General features: G+C 48.9%; 1 protein-coding gene across 3 annotated transcripts in view; it reads right to left on the bottom strand.

Moving 5' to 3' along the window:
* LOC121166246 (focal adhesion kinase 1-like) overlaps positions 1–20,923 on the bottom strand; it is a 229,385-nt gene that overhangs the window by 97,303 nt on the left and 111,159 nt on the right. For all 3 annotated transcript variants that reach the window (XM_040995346.1, XM_040995347.1, XM_040995348.1), the window contains 3 exons: positions 13,139–13,193; positions 1,567–1,707; positions 1,034–1,111 (listed from right to left, as the gene is read on the bottom strand). In XM_040995346.1, coding sequence (XP_040851280.1) covers positions 1,034–1,111; positions 1,567–1,707; positions 13,139–13,193 — 274 coding nt within the window. The remainder of the gene's footprint in view (positions 1–1,033; positions 1,112–1,566; positions 1,708–13,138; positions 13,194–20,923) is intronic.

Raw genomic sequence — 20,923 nt, 5'->3', positions numbered from 1 at the left:
TGCATTGTGAATTTTTAATTCCCAAAATATCTTTCAATTCTGTTTTTCTATAAATATTGTGAAACATCTTCATTTAGTTTAATAGAGCAGGGAGACAACAGGTATTCGAAGGACCCTTCCCAAATAGACTGAATTCTTATAATATGTCTTAAAGAATTCTTAAATCACTTCTCAGTCCTTTGCTTAAGGTCAAGTGTAGAATTCTCAAAGAATGCTACACTCAGACCATCACAGGCTGGAGGACGGTCCTGGGGGTGAGCTGGACCTGCTGTTTGGAGTGTCGGCAAGGGATGTGCTATGGGTTTCCATCTGATGCACACTTGGATCTCAGCAGGCTGAGGAAGGCTCGTAGGAACTTGAGCAGAGTTATGAATTTATTCTAGAACTAACGAAAAGGGAATCTCCCAAAGGACATGGCACCAGTACAATTACAGTCGAATCTTATACAGAATTTAAGTTTAAAAATTAATATTTAGACACTGGCATGATGGCTCAATTGGCTGATCCTCCACCTCCAAGTGTTGGCATCCCATCCAGGTGGTGCAGGTTCATGTCCTGGCTGCTCCACTTCCCAACGAGCTCACTGTTTGTGGCCTGGGAAAGCAGTGGAGGACAGCCCAAGTATGCAGGGCCCCACACTGGTGACTGAAACGTGGCAGACCCGGATGAAGCTCCTGGCTTCAGATCAGATCAGCTCTGGCTGTTGTGGCCATTTGGGGGATGAACCAGTGAATGGAAGATCTTTCTCTCTGTCTCTCCTCTCTGTAAACCTGTCTTTTCAATAAAAATCAATTTAAAAAAAAAGCTAACATTCAAACTTTTCCAGATAAACCGGAACTCCCTTCAGTTCTCACTAAACATACACAATTTTAGGATTCATTTCCTTCCAAAACTAAGGGGTTCCAAAGCATTTCATACCTTGCTAGTGGATCATGTACTTGCTCCCTGCAATACCAAGAGTTATTTATAAAATAAAGAATCCCATCTTCCTACTGTGCCGCCTCCGTGTCTGTACCCCGCAGAAGGGACTTACACTGCAGCCCTTGTCCGTCAGGTAACTGATCCCTTCTTCCGGGCCGATGGCCAGCTCCACCGAAATAATCCAGCTTGACTTTGGAAGGCCCAGCAAGGGAAGACAGCAGTACCGAAGGAAAAAGGCATTTTTAGATAGATAGACATGATACATTAAAAACCCAAACGGAGGCTGGCCTGGCTGGCTAATCATCCATCTAACCAAAGAAGTAGTATGTGCAAGCCCACCTCCCCGGGATGCAGGGCCCAGACACACCCTGCGGCTTCCCCGGGAACACCAGGTGGGCAGTCCTATGGGCAGTGAGCCAGCAAACTGCTAGCTCCAAAATAAAAACCCCACTAAACCAAGGCATGCTACCTGAAAAGGACAATTTTATTCTCAGATTGACACATTTTCCCCCACTTAAAAATGACAATATTTTGATACTGGCCTCAAAATGTTACATACTAGCTTTCCTTTAATCTGAAGTGTTGCTATTTGTAGTTAGTGAACAGAGGGAGCCGCAACCGCCGGCTGCCGGCTGCCATACACACCCCGAGCGCACACTTGAAGCATTCCTTGTCGAATCTGTACACCGGAGACAGGATCTCGAAGAATTTGAGAATACTTTCTTCCCTGTTGAGGTTGGCGAACTGCCGGAACGTCTGCTGGATCAGTTTTCGCAGGGTTTTGGCCTGCAGGGTAAAGTCGCAAGAACTCCTCTCAGATGACAACACTAACAGCGAGCCCTCCAACACCTTCCGCCCACCACTCAACAGGCACACGCAAGGAAACACCACACAACCAAAGAGCTGCAAATTTCTCAAAGCTGTTTTTCTTTCCTTTGTCTGTAAAATCTACACAACCTAGAATTCATCACTCTGTCATTTTCAGCATGTAATTCAGTGGTATTTCTTAGGCAGAAATTTGTAAGGCAGTAGTGTGCCTGTTAGAACCCATGGTAAGCAGCACTGAGGACAAGGAGCAGAGCCCGGAAACGGCAAGGGGGAAGCTGACGGCACGCCCACAGCCCACCCAGGGAGGGAAACACCTTCAGAAGGCAACACGAACCAGAATCCATGGAAAACGGCAACCTTCAGTGCAAATAATAAAACCCCATGACATTATTCTCTCTCTTTTTTAACTTTTTCCATTTTTAAATTATATTTTTGACAATTTTTACATAGTTAATTAGGGTAAAAAGGTTCAAGGGCTACAGGAAAATGGGTAAGACTATCATTTCTGCATTGTTTCCTTTCATGTATCTGAGGTAGAGGGGGATATTAAGGGAGAAGCCCCACCCAGTCTCCCACCCAGCCCAGGTCCCCGACATGGGGCATGCTCCGAGCGGCTTGCTCAAGTGGTTTTGATGGCTCATTAGTCATGAGCTGCTGTCAATCTTCTCGCCACTCCGAGCACAATGAGGTCGCTGAAGAATCCACTGATTGACATAGTCCTTCATAGAGTCTCCATTTGCCCTGTATTTTGCTGACAACATACAGCTGAGGTGGTTGATTGACTTGTTCTGTCTTCTGTCTTAGTTAGGGTTCTGAGTTTGGCATTTCGATTGGAGAGATCCCCAAAGAGACTCTGTCTCAGGTGTTCCCAGACCAGATTCTTGTATGTGCTAGCAAGTACAGGGCCTGGCACCGTCCATCGCCCTAAGCAGTTGGTGGTTGCAATTGCTGGGTTGGTTCTATTTCCAGCGCTGTCTTCCACTGGAACCAATGAGTGTTGCAGTCCAGCCTGGTTCTGCCCAGCACACACTTGGCCCTCACATAAACCAGTGGGAGCTGCAGCCTAGTTGGAGTGACCCACAATAACCCCCACCAGGCCTGCCCCCTACCCTGGTTTGCCAGTATGTGTAGCAGACTAGTCCAGTCTGTCCCACATCCCATTCAGCTCTCATACATGTCAATGGGTATTAAAGCCTAGTTCCATCTAACCAGCTCAACTATCCAGCCCTCACGGATGTTGTTGGGTGCCTCTCTGTCTAGCCACCTGAGCCCTTGTCCTGGTTTTCGTGCTCTCCAGTGGGAGTGGTAACCCAAGAGGGAGGAGCCCACTATTTCCCTCCCAGGCCACTCCCACTCCTGGATTATGCACTCTCCAGGTGGTTCTGTGGTTTAACTTGACAGAATTAGCCCCCAGTGCCAGCCTCTGCCAGCTGATGCTGAGGCAAAGCCCAACCAACCCTCACCCACTCTAATTTTAGTTTGCACCAGTAGGAACAATCAGCCAGCGTGGCTTTTCCCTGATCCAGTCCACATGAAGCCCACAGGTGTTTTGGCTCTGTCTAGTCTGGTCTGCCCCCATCCCAGCTCAGGCTCTCCAGTGGCAGTAGCTGTCCAGCAAAGGAACCCTCTATATCGCCCCCCCTGCTGGCTCCACCCGCTCCCTTCCTGGTTTTCACACATGCTGGTTGTGCACTGCGGTCATACCTGGTACAGGTAACTAACTTCACCTTGGCATTCCGTATTATGTATTGGTTTTTGTCTCGACCGAACCTGGCTTGGCCTACACTCTGTTCTGGTGCTCGGATTTGCCAGTGGATGATGCGAACTGATTCAGCCTGGTCTGCCCCTGATCCATGCCAAATGTATGTCAGTGGGATATTTCCCATGGCCCATTCTGGGCTGTTTCCTATCATGCTTCTTGTGCTTACCTGCTGGATCTGTGTCCTGCCAGAGAAGTTGCCCAGGCTCCTCTACCAGAACCTCTCCCAACGCCAGATTTCACACATACCAGGGGATCCATGGGCTAGCCCTACTCAGTTCACCTCCTGTCCTAGCAAGAACAGTGGCTTTTCCTGACTGGTCTTCAATCCAAACTGGTTCTTACTGTTGGATGTTTCAGCCCAGCCACAGCTTGTCCATACCCACATACAGCTCACACATGGCTCAGTAGGGGCTGAGACCAAGTCTTGTCCATCCCACATCCACCCATGTCCTCCAGAGCACCAGAAGGTGTTGCAGTCTGGCTCAGCTTGGTGTGCAGGACAGTATTCTTTAGGAACTACTGAAGCTACAAGTATAGACTCAGCAGCAGAAATGGACCTCAGAACCCTTCGTAGTAATGCATCAGTCGCACCTAAACTCCGGGGCACCGGTTCACGCAGCCCTGACATTGTTTTGTATTGAAGCTTGCACTTCACTGATGCTGGGGTCCGTGCCGTGGATGTGGAGGACACGAAGGTGTGAAAAGTATTGTTCCATTGCTGGCAGGGTCGCAAGGAACTTCCCGCTGTATGGCAGGGCCTGGGGGATGTCTCTATAACCACCTGAATGCAGCTCCACCTTCCTTGGCATGGACACTGGATCACCCAGAAGAATTCTAATCCAATCAGGCATTGTTTGCTGCTGTGCAGTTGGCTTTTTTACTCAATGTGAGCTTGGAGGTTAAAGGACCTTTTATTATTCATACTGTCTTGGCTGTCCCCAATGACCTCATGCTAATCAAGGGACCTGTATTTAGGGTTTCATTCTTTCCTTGATCTTTAGGTTGTCCTTTTTTTTTTTTTAAGATTTTTTTTTTTTTATTGGAAAGGCGGATACACATAGAGGAGAAGAAACAGAGAGGAAGATCTTACTTCCGATGGTTCACTCCCCAAGTGAGTGCAACAGCCAGTGCTGTGCTGATCTGAAGCCAGGAGCCAGAAAGTTCCTCCAGGTCTCCCACGTGGGTGCAGGGTCCCAAATATTTGGGCCATCCTCAACTGCTGTCCCAGGCCACAAGCAGGGAGCTGGATGGGAAGTAGGGCCGCTGGGATTAGAACCGACGACCATATGGGATCCCGGGCGTGCAAGGCGAGGACCTTAAGCACTGCGCCACCTTGCCGGGTCCAGGTTCTCCTTTTCTTTGTGATACAAGATTGAGTTGTAGAATAAGAATTGTAGCAGGAACTTCTAGAGTTTTTAGGTGAAACAAGTGGCAGAATTATCTTTGGAAACACCCACTTGACCATGACGTAAAAAGTCTGAGCCAGAGTTTGACTGGTTCTGTATAAATAAAGCGGACAGCTTTCCTGCATTGTCCATGATGATCATGGAATTGTAGTGGTCCATTTCATTTCTCTTTATGCCTCATCCACGCACCCTTCTCCGAACTCAGCTGGAGCTGGACTCCGGCACACTGACATTAAGAACTGTACTATGTCGTTGCATGAAAAAAGCTGACCATGCAGACCGCACGCCCAGCATAGGTGCCTCGAAAAGCAAACACCGTGTCTTGAGATCAAAGGCACACGCGGGGGACCTGGTCAGCTCACAGCAAGGCACATGGGACAGAGCCCAACTGTGGGACGGGCTGGCCTCTCGGGTGGGATTTTTAGTGCTTACCCACAAAGCTCTGTGCAGCAGAGAACAGGCTCTCCAGGTGGCAGGTCCCAGGCCACGGGTGGGGGGGGGAGCAGCCCAGGCAGCCAGGAATACAGGTTCTGTGACAGCGTCTGAGGAGGGGCCACACGGCAGTGGCTTTCCCTCTGATATCCACAGGCGTCACCCCTGTGACTTAGCTTCCAAAAGGGACACCCCAGCTGCTGATCCGGGCCACTCACACTCAGAATTCTGACAGGAATATTTAACTCAGGTAAGTACCGACAAGGCCTACCAAAACTAAGAACCCTGTACAAGAGGCCCAAAAAAGAGGCCCGGGCTCTGCTTGTACCGAGACGCCCAGCAGCTCCTCGTTCACGCCTTGCGGCCACCCCGGGCCCACCTAGCCCAACTGCTGTCCTGTCTGCTCCTGCCTCCAGAACGAGCAAGCACTGAGGGCCTGGGCAGGAGCTCAGGGAGGGACCTTCTCCTGCCCCCTCCACCGCCTTCTCTGCCCCCTTCCCCCTCCACCGCCTTCTCTGCCCCCTTCCCCTTCCCACTCCACCGCCTTCTCTGCCCCCTTCCCCTACCCCCTCCACCGCCTTCTCTGCCCCCTTCCCCTTCCCACTCCACCGCCTTCTCTGCCCCCTTCCCCTACCCCCTCCACCGCCTTCTCTGCCCTTCCCTCCCCCCTCCACCGCCTTCTCTGCCCCCTTCCCCTACCCCCTCCACCGCCTTCTCTGCCCCCTTCCCCTTCCCACTCCACCGCCTTCTCTGCCCCCTTCCCCTTCCCACTCCACTGCCTTCTCTGCCCCCTTCCCCTACCCCCTCCACCGCCTTCTCTGCCCCCTTCCCCTACCCCCTCCACCGCCTTCTCTGCCCCCTTCCCCTACCCCCTCCACCGCCTTCCCTGTCCCCCTTCCCCTACCCCCTCCACCGCCTTCCCTGCCCCCTTCCCCTACCCCCTCCACCGCCTTCTCTGCCCCCTTCCCCTACCCCCTCCACCGCCTTCCCTGTCCCCCTTCCCTGCTGCCCACCTCCTCTGTTCCACGCAGTATAAACTTCCTCACAACAAGGTCTGTGGATGACTAAAGAGCAGGGTAAGAAGGGCTCACCGAGCTTCTGACCCAGGAGTGAAGACACGCTCACAGGGAGTGCCGCCGTCCCCGCCCAGGGCCTCGGCCTGCTGCCTGGCTCACCCTGCAAAGCGCAGGTGATGGCTCCAGCTCTAGGATTCCTGACACCCCCATGGGAGATCCCGTCCAGAGCAAGCCTGTGTCTCCCCACTTCATCCTGACTCACTGTCGGCTGCTGTGGCCATTTGGAGGGTGAAAAAGCAGACAGGAGATCTCTATCTTTATGTCTCCACTTTGCAAATATATTTTTAAAATTTAGAGGAAGGTGCTGCGGTGGCCAGTATTGGCGTTGTTGTAGCCACAATTGCCCAGAGTCATCACCAGAAGGCTGGACAAAAACAAGTTAAAATCTTCCCTTGGCAAATGACAAGTGATGAAGGCTTGAATTAGAGGAGCACGGGCGGGTCAAAACCTCCTGAAGAAAACAACTGGACAAAATGCTTTGGTTTCAACAAATCTACAGGAGATAAACAGAGACTAAGATATGGATGGATGACATGATGGGACAAACTGCCCTTTCACCAGCTGGGGCCAAATCCACAGCAGGTGTCGTCAGCACCAGTAACCCAAATGCACACGCAGTAGCAGCTGTTCCGTTCCCGGCATCTGACATCCTGAGCTGATTGGTTTAGCCAGAGGTGGGGAACAAATGGCTACATTACAGAGGAACTAGGTCAAAGCAGTGAGCTACTGTGAACAGCTTCTCTACAGACTTGCTGTCACTCTGGGGAACCAACAGACGTGCCACTGCACACGTCACCATTCCTCGCTTCCATGACCACAGAGCTGTATGAGTGATGAGAAGGGATCCGTGGGGAAAGTGAAATATTCAAGTAAAGGCCCAACAGCTTAGCATAACACAGAGCAGGAGGAAGGGCGGCAGAGCTGATCATCCGGCGGAGGAAGGAGGATCTTGTTGGGAGCTCTCCTGTCCAGGTTCTCAGAAACCTAGGCACCGGCTCCAGGCTCATCTCAAGTGCAGTCTGCCACCCGGGCACCAGCTCCAGGGTCACCTGCAGTGCAGTCTGCCACCCAGGCACCGGCTCCAGCCTCATCTCAAGTGCAGTCTGCCACCTGGGCACCGGCTCCAGGCTCATCTCAAGTGCAGTCTGCCACCCGGGCACCGGCTCCAGGGTCACCTGCAGTGCAGTCTGCCAACCGGGCACTGGCTCCAGGCTCATCTCAAGTGCAGTCTGCCAACCGGGCACCGGCTCCAGGGTCATTTCAAGTGCAGTCTGCCACCCGGGCACCGGCTCCAGGCTCATCTCAAGTGCAGTCTGCCACCCGGGCACCGGCTCCAGGCTCACCTGCAGTGCAGCTGGCCTCCCTTCTTTTCCACAAGGACACTTTAGGGAGCTCCACTTCTGTCCTAGTTTCTAACTAACAAACAGCTCCACACAATGTAGATTCCAAGACTATTTTGACACCTATTAACACACTTCTAGGGGCCAGAAAGGCTGTCCTGTATTACGTTCCAAACCTCAGCAGCTTGTCTGCATGGACACCATTCAATTTTAAGCCACTCTCCATGCAGACAGAACGAAGAATGTGACACTTCTTCTAGTGAGGTGGTACTGTGAGGCTGAACCATCCCAAATGGCTGCTAAAGAAGCACACTGAACTGTGACCATCGACCTAATGGTTACGGGTGCTGCTAGAGACCATGCATTCCCAGGGCTGCCGGAGGAAAGGACTGGAAACAAGCTCGGGACACAGCTTTAAGGAATACCTTCTCCACGCCATCAAGTACTATAGGCTTTTTTTTTTAAACTTATATTTACTTATTTAAAACAGTGACAAAGAGAAGGAAGGGACGGGGAAAGATAGATGGATGGCCATCACCCAGCCAGCGGTCCATCACCTGCCAAATGGCCGCAGCGGCCGAGACGAGCCACGCTGAAGTCAAACACTGCAAGTTGCAGCTGCGCCTCCTGTCTGCATGTAGGGACCCCAGGCACTAATTAGCAGGGAGCTGGATAGGAGGTAGAGCAGCTGGAAGCTGGGCACACACCATTCTGACATGGAATGCTGGCATTACAGGTGGTGGTATAATCCACTGTGCCAATAATGATGACCCCAAATACAGGTATCAGCAGTGAAGCAAAGAGGGAGGGGTCTTTGTTCTCCTATCTCCAGGGTCTACCTACACCAAAAATCAAGGTTTTCTCGCATTCTCCTGCGCATCCGCATTGAGATCCCAGCACAGCAGGCATCGGGGTTTCACAGGCAACAAGCAGGTAGGCTGCCTATTCCTACCTAAACCACTCTAATTCCAGGCACTTCATCAGCCGGACATCCTTTATCTGAAAGTCTCAAATCTGAAATCTTCCAAAACTGGAAACTTGTGCTCAGAAAGTTCTGGATTTTGGAGCACTTGAGTCTCAGACTGAGGATGCCTTATCTGTGTGACGTCATGCATTTCTGTGTACAGCACAACTGAATCTGAAATCACCACCAACTGATCGCAGGAATGAGAACAGCGTCCCACAGCACAGTGCCAGGTTAATTCCAATCCAGCTCGCTACTAATGCACACAGGAAGGAACATGCAGCAGAACCAACAGTTCTGAGGTCATGGTCTTGGCCTGGCCCAGCCCCATCTCTTGTGGCCATCGGAGGAAGGAACCAGCAGAGACTGCTGTTCTGTTTTTCCCTCTGTCTCCTTGATTGATTGGCTGATTTGAAAGGCAGCAAATAAGTCTTTAAAAAGCAGTAGGTTCCTTAGTAAGAAAACTTTTTCTTAAAGATTTTTTTTTTTATTGTGAAGTTAGATATACAGATAGGAGGAGAGACAGAGGGGAAGATCTCCCGTCTGATGGTTCACTCCCCAAGCGGCCACAACAGCTGGAGCTGAGCCTATTTGAAGCCAGGAGCCAGAAACTTCCTCCAAGTCTACCACGCAGGTGCAAGGGTCCCAAAGCTTTGGGTAATCCTTGACTGCTTTCCCAGGCCACAAGCTGGATGGGAAGCAGGGCTGCAGGGATTAGAACCAGCATCCATATGGAATCCCGGCACATGCAAGTCGAGGACCTTAACCACTATGCTATCATGCCGGACTGCAGAAAACTTCAGGTTTACAATGGAGTTGCCAAGATATAACACGGTCGCTGGGTCTGATCCAAGCTCCCACATGGCACCCCCAGGGTCACTCTCGTCACCTAACTGGAGCTTAGTCCCCAGCTTTAGCCACTGCTGCCTGGTCATCTGGCCGGCCTCTCAGCCTCCGTCTCCAGGACAGTGATGGCTTATGGTTCTGCCCTCATCTCCCATGACCTTGGCATTCCTGACAAATAATGAACAGAATATACAGAATTCCTTAGATTTGGTCTGGACTTATTTCAATGGGATGGGGATTTTTAAAAATGTGTCTCTTTCACCACTAACAGAGACAGAAAGTTAAACGAGCTTGCCGAGGTACAGACAGCTTAGATTTTGTTTTGGCATTCACCACACTTAACTTGAGCTTCATCAAGCAGCAGGCAGGATTTCAGTAGTTCAACATGAATACTACCCATTAACAATGTTCTAGAAAACTAAAAGAAAATGACAAGGAAGCCAAAACAGCTTTTAGAAAAACAAATGCATGGCCATCCTGTTTTTTTAATGGAAAAGCAAATGTGAACTGACACAGGTGATTCACAGTTACTTCAGAAGACACAGGAAGTGACATGAATTTCTTTTTAGCTGAAGCTTTACTGGAATATTTTCAAAGCACGGGTCTGTGCGAACAGCACCTCTTTCCAACCAGAGTGGTTACGCTGCAGGGGGTATCCTTGGCAAGCAGCACTGTTTACCCACCAGCGGGATGGCCATCCTGATAAAGCTAGGGAAGAAGCTAAAGCTAGGGAAGAAGCTAATTCCCTTTTACTCGGAAGAAGTCACTTCTAAGAATCTGCTTGAAGAACCACTCCATGATACCAAATGGATTTGTTAGTCATCAACCAACCCCGCTCCACCCTAATCAGAGCCAAGGACCTTCCGTGGGGCACCAATGCTGGTGGAGTGCTTGGCGGCCCTTCCCCGAGCTCTCACCCTCTGCTCCCTCCCCCTCCTGTGCCAGGATCACCACAGGCCTGGACCCTTCTGTCACTCCTGGCTCCTCTGGCTTCTGGCTCCTGTGCCTTTAATCGGCCCTCCAGACAGCTTCAAATTTCTATTCTGAACTCTCCAAGTGAGGAGCCCTCCTCCCTGCTGTAAGACCTGCAGTGAATGCCCAGAGCGCTGGAGCTGCTCTCAGCTCGGCAGTCAGGTCCACACGCAGAGGCTATCCACAGCGACACGTCCTCAGGTCTCCTGTGCAGTCTGAGCTCTGACCCGGACTGTCGGCCAGGCGCACACAGCACCATGTGGCATGCAATGGAAGACAAGGCGAGCTCAAGCAAGGCCATGCAGAGAGCTCTTGGCTAGACTGCGCCTGAGCTATGGGGATGTTTTTCAGAAGACAGCAGCAGAACAGACACCCAGGAAAGCAAGCTCCTGTTGCTTTTCCCCACTAGGTACAGCCTTCCAGAAGCATCTCAGTCTTACTCCCATGCTCCTCTTCACACTGTGCCCTCTACCCAGTCTCCCCGATGTTATTCATCTTACAAGTTAAGACCTGCCAGAGAGTACCACGTACCAGGTACTAAGTCCAAAACAAGGCACAGACTGGAAAATGCAAATGACAGTACCTTCACTTTTACAAATCTTAGAACACAGTGCAGTCAAACACAATGCAAACAAGCACATCATTGACACGTGAGAGTACAGTCAAGACACCCCAAGTTTCTAAGAGCGAAGAACTGTTTTTGCATTAGTGGTGGGTGAACAGCAGAGTAAACAACCCTGATGCTGAAGCTTCTGGAGAACTAGCATAGAAGACTGGGCCAGCCCCAGCCTGGGCTCAGGCACATCTGCTCTGTCTTGGCTATGCTCACACAATAGATAGAACCTCGGAGTGCCTGTGTGGCACCTGTTTTGAAGATGAAGAGCCTTTCAAAACCTAGAAAATACCTCGGACTGCATTCTTCCTGTGCTAATTGTTTAAATACTTACAATTCAAGGAGACCTGACAACGATTCTGAGAGCACCAGGCCTGCTTTTGAGAACCACACTCTCAGCACTGAGGCGCACTGGGCCTTCACGGCACCTTGCACAGGGAACTCTTCCATGCCGACACAGATGTATGAGAACCGAGGCCCACGTCGGTGGCTGTCGCCATGACTTTTCTCCTCACCCCATGGACAGACAGCACAGGTCACACCGAGTCTCCCACTGTCACAGCTCCAGGAGTGCAGTCACCGCCCGAGATCCTCCAGGGACAGAACCCTTCCTCCCCTCATCCTGGGTGTGCTGCACACGGCCTGTGTCCACCTGCACAGCTGCTTGCCCTCTGGCACACTGCTGCCCTGAGGCAGTACGTGCACGCCAACGGTCTGCGGCCACCGTGGGTGAGGACAGAGTTCTACCCGATTCTGTACATCCGGCCGTCTGCTCACAGGACGCAACTGTGCTCTGTAAGAGCCGCTTCCTCAGACGCCTGCGCCAGGACTTCACTTATGGGTCAGAGAATATTTAAATATACAGAAGCATCACTAGAAAAAAGGCGTGGAACATTAGAGAACAGTGTGCTTTTTTCCTTCTCTGCTAGTCAATGCACAGTGCACTGCACTCGTCGGATGCTTTATACTTTTTGAAACAAATGCTGCCGAGTTGCTGCTGCTGTACCACAGGAAGTAAAGCCACTGTCTGCTGTGCCAGCATCCTGTACAGGCACTAGTTCGCGTCCTGGCTGCTCCACTTCCCATCTAACTCTCTGCTAGATGCCTGGGAAGAGAGTAGAGCATGGTCCACGCATTCGATTCCCCTGTGCCTCCTATGGGAAACCTGGAGGCAGCTCCTTGCTTCGGCCCAGCCCTGTGCTGGCCATGGCAGCCATCTGAAGAGAAAACCGGCAGACGGAATGTCTCTGACTCCCCTTCTTTCACCAACACTTCTATGATCTCTCCCCTCAGGTTATCCCAGAGCTGAGTGAATGGGGGGCCCAGCTGCGCTCAGGACTCGCCGCACTCGCACGCAGGCACACAGGGCCTTGCCCAGGCTGCACGTCCCCGGGGATGTGGATGCTCTCAGCCAGCACGGCCCCACGGCCTGCCCCGCTGGGAGGGCAGCGCCTCCTCTGCTGCAGCCACTGAGCCAGCTCTGCTTCTGGAAGCCTCTACACCATGCACTACTTACCTTTCTCAATCTGAAAGGCAGAGCAATTAAGAGACAAACGGCCACCACGGGCAGGCAGGGCCAGGCTGCAGCCAGAAGGCAGGGCTCCAGCTGCGTCACCACACGGTCAGCGGGAGCTCAAGCATTGGGGCCATCTTCCACTGCCTTCTAAGCACGTTAGCAGCACGCACACACACAATGCTACACAGGATTCACCCAGCATGACTGCTTTTAATATAAATTAAATATTCATTTTCTCTGTGTCAAAACATCTGAGACTATAATGGCTGAGGTGGCAGGACGCGGTGCCTGTGTCACTGTTGTCCCCGGCTGGGAAGCATGTGCAACCAACGCCTACTTGCCACAACATGACTAACTGCCGGCTTCTCACCTAAACGACACAACGGCATCGCATGCAGTCCACCACATGAGAGAACTGGCAAAGGTTCAGCATTGGATCACGACACAAGAGATTCTAATTACCTTGACAGAATCCAGTAAACTCTTAGGGAAAAATCGCTTTAAACCAACATCTTTTCTGAAATACAAAAAGAAGCAAATTAACAAATAATAGTACAAAATAATTAATATAATGACATACTTTCAAGAATGTAAAAGCACTTTAAAATTGTTTTTTGCTTCCATATTTTATTTAGGAAGTTAACAAGTCTAACAATGCTTCTTCAGCCGCAGGTGTGTGGATGGCGGGAGGCGCCTCATTCTCTACATACACACACAAAAGGAGAATAGAGTTGGCTTCCAAGAAATCCTTTTGGTGGTGGTTTTTTTTTTCCTTAAATCCTTGCTATTAAAAATTCTTCTAAAATATACCCTCTTGGAAAATCTCCTTCAGGAACTGCTTCAAGGGTATCCTTATAAACATCGTCTCTACAGAAGCAGTATTTTTAAAGAAATCAACTGGCCTGATTTGGAAAGATTCAAAACAGAACTAAAGAAATTTTTCTCCCCCTCTAAATAAGTCACTTAGTGGCTAGCGCGTTGCTGTGGGAAGTTAGCCACCAACATTGTGATCTTGCATGGACACCGATCCAAGTCCTTGAGCTCCTGTTAACGCAGGGCAGCGCCCTGGGCTCAGCTCCTCTTCTGTCCTCTGCCCGGCCCAGGCCCAGCCCCTGTGGCCACTGAGGGGTGCAGCAGCTGCAGGGCGCACTCTGTCCCCTTCCCTCCCTCTCGCTGCAGCCTTCAACAAGTCAATCTCTGGGACTCATCCTACGAGTGAACGGTTTTCAGAAACAAACTCAAGGGATTCAATCGTGTATTCTTGGCCTGTCACCTGCTTCACGCACGGAGAACAAATCAACGCAACCGGATGGCAGGTGACTGGCCACAGGCCAATGGCTGGACATGAAGAGCTGCTAGGAGGCCTGGCAGTGTTCTTTTATAAACCTCAATCAGGACAACTTCCAGCCAAAATACAAAACAGAAAGATATAAAGGTTAAGTAAGTGTACACTTGCAATCTCACAAAGGAAGGATGTAACAGAGGCCAGAGCACCGGGAATCAAAGGTCGGAATCAAAGGTCGGCAGTATGCATCTCTACTCCTGAGTAAAGGTGAGCCCCCCAAAACTGTTACATATACCTAGACAACAAAGGCTGCACTCTACCACTGCTTACACCTACAATGTCATGACCCACATAAAGAGCAGAATGCTGCAGCTCAAACTACAGCTGCAGGACTAGATTGTTGCAAAATACACGGCACAGTACGGGGGGAGGTGGGAAGGAGATAGAAGGGGAAGCTCTATACCTACAAAACTGTAAAATGAGAATAATAAAAAAACATAAAATACTAACAAACAGAAAAAATCCCCAAACAAAACTTAAGCAACCACCACTCTCAAGGGCCTCAAAACACTCTAGACAGAACAGGCGGCAAGGGGCAGCAGCTGCTCTGGTGCCGACTCTGGCCGTCTGTCCGCTAGGTGGCACTGGTGTGCCAGGAAGACAGACTGCTGGCTCTGCAGCCCTGCAGGGACCTATGGGCTCAAGCGGAAAACAGACTGGAGGAGACCAGGAAAGCACAGAAAATATACAGGAGAAAAAAGTCAACTGAATGTAAAATATCAAAACACTGGGAAACCTTCTTCCATAACCTTTGGCCTGTAATGGCAGGAAGCTTAAAGAGAAATCATGTCAAAATTTCTAGGAGTCATCACCCAGACAAACATCTAGTCCCCTCTTCCGTCAGCTACTTGCGTGCAGCAAATTCAACAAACTCTTGTTAAATCCAGAATCAGTGCCAGCTCTTTTTTATTGTTACTAATGTTTTCTATATTCTACAAAAGTCTATCTTCGCTTTAAAGGCACACTGCGTTCTGGTTTCACATACCAATTAATTCACGCACTGCTGGCTCCTGCATGTCTAAGCTCTCGTTTCCAAGTTTCCTTCCTGCCTTCTCACAACTGCCATCTCTACTGTGACTGTTAAAGGGGAAGTCGACCCAAGTTCTCCCAGGTTTTTATTGCTTCATAAAAACCACGGGGTCACTGGTGCCAATCACTACTGGGAAACAGGAAATGACACACATCAAATAAAAGCCATCTTTCTAGAATCTCCAAGGCACTGACTGTGAGCACCGCGCTCCCCGTCCTTCTGAGGCCCCTGGCTTCTGTCACTGTGACCACCCTGTGCCTGGCCAGGGCCAGAGGCAGTCCTACTGCGCGTGCAGGGGGAGAGGCCTCCCTGTGAGCACTTGAAAGGAGTCCTGGTCAGTCTTGGTCTAGGGCAACAGCAGGGTAGGCAAATCTGGCCGTGAAGCGGCCTTGGTCTCTAGGTTCCGCGTTCATTTCTCAAAGTCAAGGGGAAGTAAAGCATCTTCCACAGTTATTTCTATTACAAATGAGAAAACTAAAAACTGACCGAGAAAGCTGCATGCCCCGAGGGTAGGAAAGAACAAATTCCTTTACGAAAATGAGGACTGTAATTACGTGTCATTTTCATTTCAAAAATGATAACTGCACTAGAAAAAAGCCCAAGGCCAAAGCACAGCGTGTGTGCAGTCAGTAACATTTGTAGAAATATCAGAGCTCTTAGAAAATAGGTAGGCAAGAAAGATAAAACTGAGGCTGAGGCCCACGAAATCACGGGGTAGGAGGATTCAACACCAACCCAACACACATTAATCAGGACCCCAATCTGGACCTGGTGCAGCAGCCTAGTGCTTAGTTAGTGTCCTCACCTTGCAAGTGCTGGGACCCCATGCGGGTGCCCAGTCCATGCACTGGCTGCTTTGCCTTCCAGCCAGCCCCTGCTTGTGGCTCAAAGCCTTGGGACCCTGCACCCGCATGGGAAACCCAGAAGCTCCTGGCTCCTGGCTTTGGATCGGCTTGGCTCCAGCTGTTGCAGCCACTTGGGGAGTGAATCAACAGACACAAAATCTTTCTGTCTCTCCTCCGTAAATCTTCCTTTCCAGTAAAAAACAAATAAAATCTTTTTTAAAAAATCTGATTTCAGCTTGGCGATAGAAGATTCTAGGAACATTCAAGTTCCTATGCTCACAGCTCTTCGGGAGAGCCCGTGACAGACACCAAGGCCTGCACAGTCCCAGTTCTCCAGGTCGCCTCCCTGGAACTCTGTGCAGCTACACTGGTTTCAATGCGCATCTCATCTGTGGTTTGCCTCCCGTGATAAAACCTCTTTCAGCTTCAGTATCCCAGATAAAACAATTAATATAGTGTGTTCAGCACAAACAACTACTGGCATTTACTGTAATTCTTTACTACGTAGTTAAAAGGGCATAGCCTAGATGCACTTAAACTCATTTGATAAAACTAGGGCACATAAAGTTTTACAATAATATCAAACCCAAGTCCCAATTCCTTAGATTCCCATCAGCTACTCCAAAGACTGGAAATTCACATTCCATTAGAAGCTGTGCTGTCCAACACGGAAGCCACTGTCTGTCTGCGGCTGTGTATAATCCAATTCCCTTCCCAATCCTATCAGTGTAGACAGCTCAAAGGGCCCTTCAGTGTAGATAGCTTAAAGGGCAGGCTGGGAACAGAGGGAGGCCTTCTTTCTCTCAAGGGCAGGGGTGGCAGCCAGCCCACGCCCAGTTAAAGCAGTGGCCCTGCCACGGTATCTGCAGATGGAACTCAGGGTGCAGTCGCCCTCAGGCAGGCTAGCGTGCAAGTAAATAATTTTGTACAGTCCGTGAGTGATGCTATGAACACCCAGAAGCCCTTGCAGGAAAAAGGCTTCTCCACCCTTGGCCAGAGCTCAGTAATAAAAATGGAACACGAGAACAGATGGGTGCTGGGCTCCCTGACGGCCTGATGGCGCAGCAGGTGCCCTGGCTTAGTTTGGAACACGGCAGGAGGAAGGCGTGGTGCGGCAGTGAGGGAGCCTCCTGCGGAGGACACGGCAGCAGATCTGAGCCCAGAGGGGACCCTCTGAAGGGCCTCTACATCCGTGCAGGGCTGGGATAGGCACGGCCCAGGGGGACAAAGACAGTGTGCAGTCCTCCCTTCTCAGGACTGGAGCACTCATCTCCTGGGGAAGCTCCAGCAACCGCTGGATTCCACAGAGGACAGGATGGAAGCAATTGCATGAGCATCTCAGCACAGCCAATACCACTTCCTGCCTGATCTGCCAGCACTTCCAGCTTTGCTGCCTTATTTTAGGCATCTAAGGAAAACACTGGATTACCAATGACAACAATGAGGGAAAAAAAGAAAGAAAAACACTACAACCGTGATTAAGCTAATTTTCAATGCTCCTTTTTCAAGAAGAATTTTTGGAGTAACCAATCAAACCTCAAGATGTCAGGGTTTTTTTTCATACACATTACTTTTTGATATTCTATTAACTACCAAAATCAGAGAAAATACACATTGGTCTTTTGGAGACTGGCTTGTTTTACTAATCATAATTCCCTCCGATTGCATCCAGTCTGTTCTGAAAAACAGAATTTCATCCTTTTTTATGGCTGAGTAGTACTTATCAGGCATACCTACCACATTTTCTCTATCTAGTCATCAGTTCATGAACATCTGGATTAGTTTTGTATTTTATCTGAGTTAAGCTGCTATAAGTGGAGTTATGAAAAATTCTTTCAGGGGCTGGCTCACAGCTCAACTGGCTAATCCTCCACCATCAAGTGCCAGCACCCCTTATGTCCCAGCTGCTCCACTTCCCACTTAGGTTCCAGTTTGTGACCTGGGAGAACAGAGGAGCATGGCCCAGGGCCTTGAGCCCCTGCACTCCTGCGAGACGCAGAAGCAGCTCCAGCCATGGTGGCCATCTGGGAAGTGAACCAGCACATGCAAGAGCTTTCAGTCTCTCGTCATAAACACATCTTTAAAGAAAACCCTCTTTCATATGTGAACCTCCTCTGGGTGGATCCTCAGGAGTGGGATGGCTTGGTCCCATGGTAGACCCACTTTCAGGTATGGAGGGCTCCATCCTGCCCTAGTTTACAAGCCCACTGATGCTGTGTTAGGGTTCTTTTCTCCACACCCTCACCAGCGCTCGTTTGTTTGTAATTTCTGGGTGACCATCATTCTGAGGCAGCAGGAAGCCTCACTGTGGTCCTTCTGTTTGCACATCCCTCAGGGCTAGTGATCCTGAACATCTTTTCAGGTGTATAATGTTTATTTGTATTTCATCCTTTGAAAAATGCCAGTCTATACCCTTAGCCTGATTTTTAACTGGACTGTTGGTCTTGCCATTCTCAGGGTTCTGGGGCTCCTTATGCATTCTGGCCATTGATCCGGTGTCAGATGCAGAGTCCGAAAATACTTTCTCCCCTGCTGTGTGTTGCCTCTGCTATGCAGAAGCAGTGTACCCAGATGCAATCCTTTTTGTACTTTTGTTTCTACTATCTGTGCTTCTGGAGATAACTTAAAAAAAAAAATGTACATCCAAAATGTTCAGGGTTGGGCCAGACTAAAGACAGGAACCTGGAATCACATTCCAGTCTCTCACACAGGCGACAGGCAAGCATGTGAGCCATCCTCCTCCGGCTTCCCAGGCACCGATACAGGGAGCTGGACCCCAGGAGAGCAGCCAGACTCAAACTGGCACTCATGGGAAGTTGGCGTCAGAGGCAGCAGCTTAACACCATACTGCTACAGTATCAATGCTGGGTTGGATAATATTAAAATCTGGATTTGATCATGATCATATAGAAGGATAAAAGTAAAGCTAAAAACAAAAGGATAGATATAGTTTATAAGTTTCTAACTCATTAGAGGAAAATCTAAATAAAAACACCAACTAAGAACGCAGTGTTGGGGGCCGTGTGGCGGTGGAATGAAATGGATAAAGGCATCCCCGAAGCACCAACATTTCCTCCGCTGCCAGTATGAGTCCCAGCTGACCCATCTTTGCTGGAGCTCCCAGCTAGCACGATTGGGAAAACGGCAGAAGGTCAAGTGCCTGATTCCCACAGCCAAGTGGGAGACCTGGGTGAAGCCCTTAGTTCCTGGCTTAGATTTAGCCCAGTCTTGGCGTCAGGGCCACTGGGAGGGTGAACCTGGGGTTGGAATACCTCTCTCCCTGCCCACTAACCAGCTCTGGTTTTCAAATAAACAAATGAATACATCTTTTAAAAAGTACAAAGTTTATTTGTATGATATGATAAGTTAACAAGTAAATCCCAATATGCCATCTATCCTAATAAATATGTATTAAATCTATCATACATTTAAGAAACATAATTAAAGAATCTAGCTGCATTTTTGGTCCAGCTCTAAGAAACTCACCTGAAATGAAAACCAAAAAAATATAAGCTAGGTCAATGCTCATCTAAAAGGCAAAACACTTAATATTTTAAAAGATATTAATAACTACATTATTATACAAAGAGGCTCACAAAATAAAGAGGTTCAATTACCAAAAACATACAAATATTCTGCTTGCATTTTAAAATAAAAGAACATCAAAATCTGGAAAGAAAAAATTGGCAAACACAATAAGAAATTGACAAAGACATTATACCGTAAATGGATACTTTAACACATCTTTCTTAATTATTGATATGTCAAAGAGACAAAACACTAGTACCAATGGTTAAGAAACCTGGTTACAAAAAGCCACATTCCAACACTTATAAAAATGGATCACATAAAACACATGTGACACAACGTAAGTAACTGCAGAATCCAACTGGTAGACACAAATTGTTCACTACACAATTATTTCAACTTATTGTGGAAACTTTAGACTAGGCTAACTAGGGTTAATGGTCTAAAACTAATCCACAAACAAGTTTTCACAGTCAAGAAGCTTAAAATAACAGACCATGCTCTCTGATCATGATACCACTAAGCTAAACTTTATAGATAACATTCTGTAATAATTTATACACTCAAACAGAAAAGCACAAATGAATCCACAAACACATTAGGATATTCAACAATTGTCATCACTGAATGCTATACCAAGAAAATCAAAATCAGATCATGAAACTCAAAAACTGCCATGGAAATAATCGGCAAGATTTTTTTACAGCATTAAAAAGACAATGTTCTCTATGACAAAGGTCATGCATTGATGAAAGACATGAGTGTGTGAAGAACATACTGAACAAATACTGCAAGTACAGTAGTTCTATGAAAGACTTAAGATTATTAAGGAAAAAACATGCACAGTAGAAAAACTGACTAAAACACACAGTCCATTTACATGGGAAGTCTGTTGCATTACCCAATGAAGGTCAAACAATCGATCATTTATCATCTCACATACAAGTATTGGCAAATCGAGCCAGAAAAAATGGCAAGAAGCTTGAAGTGAACTTTCACAATCCACAGCCCGTCCCCTGCAGTGCCACAGCCTCACTGCACAGACACACCAGTGTGCCAGTGTGCACTCAGTGTGTCCCCTGCAGTGCCTCGGCCTCACTACGTCCTCAACAGAAGGTGAATTACAAGAACAGATATATCTGTATATCCTTGCACTTATAGAAAAACCATGCACTGCACTCAATTGCTCATACATGTCTACCTAAAAGGTAGCTACAAAGGTATTTATTAAGATGGTGAAGGTAGCTGTTGTTGTGTAAGAGAGTTAACAATTTTGTACTATTAATTTTTCAAAGTAGAACATATCATTACCATTGAACAAACTTTAAAAGGGCCCAAATGCCCTTGAAGAAGCAGCTCTTGAAGACAGCCCTGCCTCATCACCTATCACGTCCAGTGCGGTCAGTGCCGTGTACACACACAGACTAGCGAAGAAGGCCCACTTGTGCACCTACTCTCCGCCCTGAGAGGGAGCCAGTTCTCACAAGTCCGTGCTGTCT

The sequence above is a fragment of the Ochotona curzoniae genome, unplaced genomic scaffold, assembly GCF_017591425.1.
Source record: "Ochotona curzoniae isolate NIBS_2020 unplaced genomic scaffold, NIBS_Ocur_1.0 patch1, whole genome shotgun sequence".
In the NCBI taxonomy this organism is placed as follows: Eukaryota; Metazoa; Chordata; class Mammalia; order Lagomorpha; family Ochotonidae; genus Ochotona; species Ochotona curzoniae.
The sequence above is the reverse complement of the archived record's forward strand: the minus strand, read 5'-3'. Positions and strand labels throughout refer to the sequence as shown.